At 33.2% G+C, this 8,988-nt stretch overlaps 1 protein-coding gene across 1 annotated transcript; it reads left to right on the forward strand.

Annotated features, from left to right (window-relative positions):
- The first annotated feature begins 292 nt into the window (after positions 1-292).
- On the forward strand, positions 293-6,702 carry LOC137806468 (uncharacterized). Its single transcript, XM_068606606.1, has 9 exons — positions 293-531; positions 633-709; positions 3,270-3,372; positions 3,595-3,692; positions 3,883-4,013; positions 4,105-4,213; positions 5,213-5,404; positions 5,519-5,655; positions 6,285-6,702. The coding sequence occupies exons 1-9, from the start codon at positions 345-347 to the stop codon at positions 6,571-6,573; spliced, it is 1,323 nt and encodes a 440-aa protein (XP_068462707.1). The 5' UTR covers positions 293-344; the 3' UTR covers positions 6,574-6,702.
- The last annotated feature ends 2,286 nt before the right edge of the window (positions 6,703-8,988 follow it).

The raw sequence follows: 8,988 nt of genomic DNA on the forward strand, positions 1-8,988 counted from the left end.
AAACTTATTCCATTAGTTATTACGTTGCAAAAGTCTTATATTTTCTCAGTAATCAATGATATTAAGAACAGAAATATAATTGTTAAAATGAACGAATATGGCTTATGCATCAGACATCATTATTCGTATTATGTTCCTATATTTTTAGGAATGAATAAAATAAAATAATTAATTAATTTTTATCTTAACTAGCTAAACTAATAATGTAAAATTGGTCAGAACCAATTATTTTTTAAAAACATAGTTTATTTTAAGTTTTAAAAATGATTTCAGAATAATTTTGAGTAAAATAGAACTCAGAACTAATAATTAAGAGTGAAAGATTGGATTGGGTGAGTTTGAAGATGAGGCGAGTGATGGCTATAGGAGCCGTTGCAAATTCCACCCTTCTCGTATCTTCTAAACCCAATCGCTTCTCCTTCTCCCTCACCAAAACGTCGCCGTTTCTCATTTCTCTTCTCTCTCCTCGCCTTCGCCGCTTCCTTTCTGTTTCTTCTCTAACCGCCGACCACCACAACCTCTCTGATTTCGGTCACTACTCTTTCCCCAATTTTCAATAGATTCTTAAATCCTTATATTGCTCCGTGTAACTTTTTTTTGTCTCTTTAGTTCATGATGTGTGTTTGATGCAGGAAATGGTGATGGCGTTGGAATTTCTAGCCAAGGTTCGAAGGCGCTGCTCAAAGGGATGACTTACCCTGATCTTGAAGTATGTTTTTTATCTCTTTAGAAGTTTGTGCATGTTTAGAATATTCAGATTGGCTGAATAGACTATAATTGGTGCGTAAACACTCACTTTAGTATTGAAACTGTAATTTACTGTCACCACCAATGGTATTATAATTTTAAAACGTGATTTAGTATGTCATTTAACCTCTATATCTGCATCACGCATTTGTTCTCTTTTGGTTCCTAAACTTGACCTTCTACATTCATTTTTGTACGGTCCTAACTTGGTCCGTGACCCATGACTGAACTTGGGTCATAGGATATTCTGGATGGGCTAAATCCCTCAATTGAGGTTAGATTAAAGAGGAATAGAAAGAAGTTTAGGATTTGGACACCACGTCACTCAACCAAGGCCACATATAGCCTATCAGGCGATTGGTATCAGTATGGGTAGTTGCCAACAAAATCGTGGAAGTATTGTATAGGCCATAGTTCTCTAGGGTAACAGAACCAAGGAGGCGTAACCTCCCAACCTTCTAACACTCCAGTCATTCTTTTTTGTTAAGATCGCGATATTCTAATATATGAGCTTCCCTTAGAGAGGGTGCTGAAATCTACTCCTATAAAAATCACCACAAGCTCAACCAGAGGGATACTTGAGCTTACTAGCTTAAAGTCCCTACTTTTAATCAGAGCAAATTGACACCTGTCGTGGGGCTAGGTAAAAATTTTCCTACTTCCACAAGACAAAACAATACGTAATCATGAGAAACCAAAGACAAACAGTTCAACTCGAAGAAGATGGTCTTGCTCCAACCTTGCAACAAATCCTTGACACCATGAGGGAATTGTAGTGGGATAACACATATGATGGTCACTGGGTTTGCATCAACATAAGCTAGGAGAAGAGAAGAGGAGGCACAGGCAAAACAAGACTGATTGTGTGAAGAAGCAGAGTTGTCACATCATCGATGGAGGAGGCTTTGGGAGCAAATGAAGAATTACAAAAAACTAATAAAGAATTGCAACAAGTCATGCGTAGACAAATGAAACATCAAGGACATGCCAACTTGTATCCAATCCACACTCAAGCAGATCCACAACCCTTCTCCCAGGCAATCATGGATGAGCTAGTACCACCACACTACATGGTACCTAAGATCACACCATTCTCCGGATCAGGAGATTCGAAGAGCTACCTTAAAGCTTTACGAGCTCAGATGTTGATCTTGAGGGGCTTAGATGTTGATCTCGAGTCAAGGGGCTCAAATGCAGTCCAATGCAAGATGTTCTCAGGAACAGCTTTGCAAAGGTTCAACGGAGCATACAATTTGGAAACATTGATGAGGGTCTAATCCCTTGGACATGGAATGCATCAAGCTTACGTTTTTATTTCGGTTAAATTAATGTAAACATAGAGCGACTCACTTTTTCCTCAAGTTCTTTTGGAAGCATTTTTTCTTGAGGGTTTTTAATGACGTTGCCTAATTTAATAAAATTCTACGTTACCAATTTCTTTTCAAGGAAGATATGTTAATATGCTGACCTTATCAGACAGCATCAACCCCAGCTTCGCTGGAGACTGACCTTATCCAGAAACATCAACCCCAGCGTGGCTGGAGGCTGACTATGAGCAGCATTGTAATACATGCCCCATACGTAAAACCTAATTCAGGTTGTTTATGATTGTCTATTAAGGGCAACTATTATTTCCGTTTGCGACGAAGCTGAGTCTTTTCACTATCGGAAACCTGACAAGTATATTTAAATTGTTTACAACGGTTTTCTTAGTAATCAGGTATTCAGTAGCCTTCTTGTTGTTAATCAGAAAATGGGCGCATACTTGATCTTATCTTGGTGAAATTAACCGGATACACGATATTCTTGTTATTAATCTTGGCGAAGTAGTTAGGTAATTTATTCTTAACCTAGTTGATTTTTCTTTAGTCGATAACTAGGTCAATTACCTAGAATAGATTACAACACAAATCATATAAAACACCAAGGCACATAATATTAAAAAAGTTCAAGTTAAAACAAATTTAAACTTAGAAATGAAAAGGGTGAAACTAAAATAGTCTTCTATTCTGCTTTTATCTTTCAAAGTGTACTTCATTTTAGAGGTTTTAAATTTACTTATGGTTTTTCAAATGTTTGTGACCGGATAAGTAACATTGAATACATTTTACAAAATATTTTAAAAAAAGTTCTGCATTATGTCTATGCTACACGTTGAAAAATGTTTGTGTTTTTTAACATCTCAATAAAATGTGACAAATATGATATTTGTTGGTTATGGATGTGTATTAGGTTAGAGATGCGAGCGTAAGCAGAGTAAATATTTGCTATGCAATAGACTGAGCTAAAATAATCTTATTCATCCATGTATGATCAAGATTAACTCTTACTTCTCACATTCTTATTAGATACACCTCCAATTACTTATTTCTTATCTAAGTCACCAGGATTTGAACCCATTTTAGTTCACTTGGCAGATTCCCTGTTTGTGGTTCATTAATTTCATTGTGAATAGCTTATGAACAAAAGGTTTCCAGTTGTTGACTCCAAATTGTATGGCTAATGGTTATATCATTGTACAGAAATGGGTTTACTCACATGGATACAGGCCTGGGCAGGCTATGATGTTATGGAAGCGAATGTATGGAAACAACATTTGGGCCCAACATGTTGATGAGCTGGAAGGTTAATTCTTCTTCATTTAACACTGCATGTATTTGAGATGGGTTTAAAAACTATTGTTTTATAATGTTCGTACTTGGTACTTCACACAGTAATGTTTGTAAACATAGTTCTTCAGACCCTCCTGGTGAAATAGTGAAGTTTTGCCAATGAATTTTGAGCTGAATAATTTGAATTGACTAGTAATTCTTATAAGTTTATGTGTATATATATCTTATGATTCAGGATTGAATAAAGATTTCAAGAAAATGTTGAGTGAAAATGCGGAGTTCAAGGCACTTGCTCTGAAAGAAATCCACACAGCATCTGATGGAACAAGAAAGGTTAAATTGATCTTTCTCTGTTTTATTTTCATTTTTTTCAACATTAAATTCATCTAGATAGACAATGATATGAAACCTGAAAGTTATTTATGTTTAGGTTTATAGCTTCATAATTACTTGCATAGCTTGCTTATTTAGTTGTGGTTCTGGAGAGTATTCTTGTTAACTTTAAACTCACAGGATATTGCAGATTTTATTCACATTGGATGATGGGCTGGTCATAGAAACAGTTGTCATTCCTTGTGACAGAGGTAGAACTACTGTATGCGTTTCAAGTCAAGTTGGATGTGCCATGAATTGTCAATTTTGCTATACTGGAAGGCAAGTCTTATTTTATGCTGAAGATAGCAATTTGATGGTTATGTTATGTTTTACTTTTCATGCAACTTTATTAGCATGATTGTTTTTGCAGAATGGGTCTTAGGAGACATCTTACTGCTGCAGAAATAGCAGAGCAGGCCGTTTTTGCCAGACGCTTGCTCACAGATGAAGTTGGCTCCATCACAAATGTTGTCTTTATGGTAGATTTAACATTGCATTGATAATTCTAATGCATACTTTATTCGTAGCTAATAAGATACCACCTTGGTCTGTCAGATCTTTGATCGTATTTAATGTGCACCATGTTCTTGCTGAGAAGTCAGTATAATGATAGCTATGTCTCTTATCCTTGAAATTAAAGCATAGTTTCCATTTTAATTTTGTAGCTTTCTCTTTTCCAAATGGTTTCTAAAGTACTTCTGTGTATGCTTTCTTATGTGTCAGCAATTCAGAGCATGTTAGTGAACCTGTTTGCATTATTGCAAATGGATGTTCACACGTCCAAAGGATGAAATGGAGAAGTAAGAGTTTGTTTCAGGTGTTAAACATGGATTTAAAAGTTTGGATAACCAAACATGCTATTAGTAGTACTAGTACTCCCATATTTGTCACCACCACCTATGCTATTTTTTTTGCCACTGAGAGCTAAATGGAATGCTTTAGTACCAGTTTATGCAATTGGGGGTATTGTACCCGCAGATTGCAGAGTTACAGAGAGAAAGAGAAACAAATATTATTCTGCATTGACTTATTGAGATTTGAAGAGTCTCTCAACTCCTTCCACTGCTATGAATTTCCAAAAAACCCACTGTCTTATTTGCTTGACTGACCCATGTAACTGATTTATGCGTCAGTTGGATCTGTTATCTTCCCTGTGTTCCTACAATACCTTTCGGTAATATGGTCACTATTGCTAACAATTATCCCTGTCTTGCTAATTACTTAGCCAAATGTGAAACCAAAGCTCTCTGTTAATCTATTTTGTAACCATTTTGCATTGTGAAAAATGAAATATTTTTTCTTTAAAAATTGTGTCATTATGGATATCTGCTTCGTCTATCCTATCAATTCTGTTGTTGATGCTTACAAATGTTGTGTTGTGGTTGTAGAGATGGGAAGGGGAAGAAAATGTAAAATAGAACTTCTGATCTGGTATCTTATTATTGATAGGATGCTAATAACTGCTATACATATTTTAGGGCATGGGGGAACCACTTCATAACATCGATAATGTCATTACAGCTGCAAATATAATGGTGGATGAACAAGGGCTTCAGTTCAGCCCTCGCAAGGTCACTGTTTCAACTAGTGGGCTTGTTCCACAGCTCAAACGTTTCCTCCATGAATCCAACTGTTCATTAGCTGTTAGTTTGAATGCAACTACTGATGAGGTGAATTTCTTATTACTATGCTGTTATTGGTTCCTGGATCACCCTTAAAATTATACATAAAAGTGCAAGGACAGGAATAGAGGAATGATCGGTCACATTTGAATCTAATGTCAGTTAAGAAACTGGATCATGCCTATAAATCGAAAGTATAAGCTGGACTTGCTTCTTCAGACACTTCGGGAGGAGCTTCGCTTCAAAAACAACTACAAAGTCCTATTTGAGTATGTGATGCTTGAAGGAATTAACGACAGGTTAGCTTCTTGTTTTTGCAAATAAAACTTACACGACTGTGGATTGTCGTGAAATGGATCATATGCATACTTGTAACTGTGCATCAAGGACTCTGTATATTGGCAATGCCTCTTGTCATATAGGCACATAATTTTATGTATGAATTGCATTAATGATCATAGGAGTTTGAGTTGGAATGTTGTAATGAATTTTAGATTGCACGATGTTCTGTACTATATTGGTAGCTATATCATATGTAGAGAAATGTTAAAATGGTATTTTTCATACGTTCTCAGTTTCCTTTGCGTTTTGGTCCTGATTCAGGGTAACATTTGCCCTTTCATCCTTCTCCATTCACTGCCCTCATCATACCATTCATATGTAGTGTTATTAATATAACTACCGCATTGCTTGCATTCATTAATTTTCATTGAAGCCCTTTAAATTCCTCTATTGTGATTGTTTCATACGCTCCATGTCCTTGTTCCTTTTTTCTTTGTAGCTGTTTATTTTCATTATAAATCATGAAGATAAACTACTATGGTTGAGGTCTTGGTTCACATTTAACTTTTCTGGTTTCCCCACTGTATACCTCTATTATATGTTAAAAGTAATTTTTTTTTTTGCCTCTGTTACATATTTAACGCAGTGATGGAGATGCAGATAGGCTTATCGAGCTTGTGAAGGGCATTCCTTGCAAGATTAATCTAATCTCATTCAATCCTCACAGTGGATCATTCTTCAGACCAACCAAAGAGGAAAGGATGATTGAATTCCGTAATACATTGGCTAGAGCAGGATTGACAGTCTTGTTAAGACCTAGTAGAGGTGATGATCAAATGGCTGCCTGCGGTCAATTGGGTAAGCCTGGCACCATTCAAGCTCCATTGCTTCGTGTACCAGACCAATTTCAAATGGCAATTGGAACCTCAGCTTGATTCCTTTTGGAACTTCTGTTGCGAATTGGTCTTACAGATACTGTTAGCAAAGTCCAAGAGCTAAACAAGGGGGTGTCTGTCTACATATTGCACATCCCCGTTTACAGTTAATTGATTTTATTTTACAAATGTGAAGGGTCCAAATTCCTTACTCACTAAAAATAGGACATAATAATAATAAAAAGAGACAAATACAACAATGTACAAAAAAAATTATAGGTAGTATTTAATGGTATATATTTTCCTTAAATTACTACTAACAGGCAATAAAGGCTTTAAATACATTACAAATATTTTTATATTATTATTTGATTATAAATAATGTCATAAAAAATTATAGTTTTATTAATATTAAGATGATTTGTAATAATTTGGTTATATTATTAATATCTTTCGAATATAGGTCTCATCAGTATATAGAACTTCTAACGACTACACGGTATAACAATAAGATGATTGTTCCTTTGTAACATAAAACGTTATTGCCATTGTGATTCTAATTAGTTCATGTTGTATAATTTTTACACTAATAATTTATAGAAAAGAAACTCTAATTTAAATCCGTTAGTATTTTCATTTTTTTACTTTTGTTAGTTATGGCTTTAAAGAAAATAGTTCAACATAAAAAAAATATTCAGCATGACATTATATATATAACAATATATAACGAAACTTTCTCATTATCCTAAATTATATTTTAAAACTAAAAATAAATAAGTAAATATAAATTATTTATTTATAACTATATAATGAGATTTTTTTAAAACCTATATCTTTCTCACTTGTAAATAATTACAAAATTAAAGAAGTAATAAGCGCTAATGTCCAAAAATATTAATATTATTAATGCACATTTTTTAAAGTTAACCTAAGTCCGTTAACAAAGGATATGTGTATATTATAAGTTAACCTAAGTCCGTTAACAAAGGATACGTGTATATTATAAGTTAACCTAAGTCCGTTAACAAAGGATACGTGTATATTATGTTCAATCTGTAATGTTTCTTTACAAATTAAACTTTGCAAAAGAGAAAAAGTAAAAGATTAAAAAATGAAAGATCAATCTACAAATTTAAGAATCATAAAAATTTTCTTGTTATATTTTTCTAAAAAATTAGATACCTAATTTGAATAATTAATCGGTTTAATTATTTAATTTAATCGTACTAATATCATTGGGTATACAAATCAAATCAAACTATTAGCCATTCTAATATATATTAATTCAAATTAATTTGATATCTAAAGTAAAAGAAATGTAATTATAATAACAAAGTGCAAATCCAAAAGTAGAACTTGAAAACCCAATTTGACTTCTATGATTTTAATTTTGTGAGTTGAATCTCAAGACTTAATTCTCTACACGGATGAAAAATGAAAAAAAAAATACAAAAAAAAGAGAGAAAAGAAATGAAGAGACAACAATTAAAAAATGGAGAGAAAAAGAGAGGAAGATACATTTTCTAAAACTTAAAAATTAAATATATGATTTCTATCCACATTATTAGAGCTCATCTAATTTATATATAAACTCTCTAATTTGTTATAAACATACGTTGACTCTAATTAGGTATGAGATCCTCACATACAGAAAAAGATTGCAATCTGTTTGATAAGGATTGAGGGACATTGTTTCTTCGATCCGAACCAAGGAATTCCTTAAATAGGATTCAAAATGGATCTTATTCTATCATTGATGAGATATTTCTCTATGAAAAATATGAATCGGAGTTTGAAGAAGAATAAAGTCTAATTACAAAAATTTAAATTAATATGAAAGAAATAAATTCCATGAGTTATTATATAAAAATTCAATAAATCATAGAAAATAGTATAAGCTCAAATCCAACCAACTATATGTCTATTTTAAAACTCTAGAAATGTAAAATCCAATGCAATTAGAAGTAGGAAAAATAATATCCAAAAAAATGTTATAGTAAAAATAGTAAGCAAAGGTCAAATTAATTAAAAATAAAAATAATTATGTATAGAAAGTTCAATTTATAATCACTAAAAGAATAATTTAAAAACTGAAAATCAAGCACATTGAAAGTGTTTTTAATTTGCTTGTGGAAGTATTTTCCGTGGGAGTATGAAGGAGTTTATTGGAGCTTTATCTGCGTTTCTTGACGTTCAGACTGCTTTGGTTGCTGAATTTTATGGAGTTATATATGCTTTGGAGGAAACTCAAAGGTTGGATCTTACTAATATCTAGCTGGAATGTCACTTTGTCTTGGTTTGTGTTACGTTTACTGTTAGGACAAATGTTCCTTGGATGCTTCGTAATCGATGGAATACTTGTCTTAATTACTGTGAAAAAATCAGGTTTAGGGTTACTCATATTTTTCGTGAAGAAAATGCGTATGCTGATAAGTTGGCTAATGTAGGATTTATTCATAGAGAATCTTTTCATTA

Source organism: Phaseolus vulgaris, chromosome 3 (assembly GCF_000499845.2).
Source record: "Phaseolus vulgaris cultivar G19833 chromosome 3, P. vulgaris v2.0, whole genome shotgun sequence".
Classification (NCBI taxonomy): domain Eukaryota; kingdom Viridiplantae; phylum Streptophyta; class Magnoliopsida; order Fabales; family Fabaceae; genus Phaseolus; species Phaseolus vulgaris.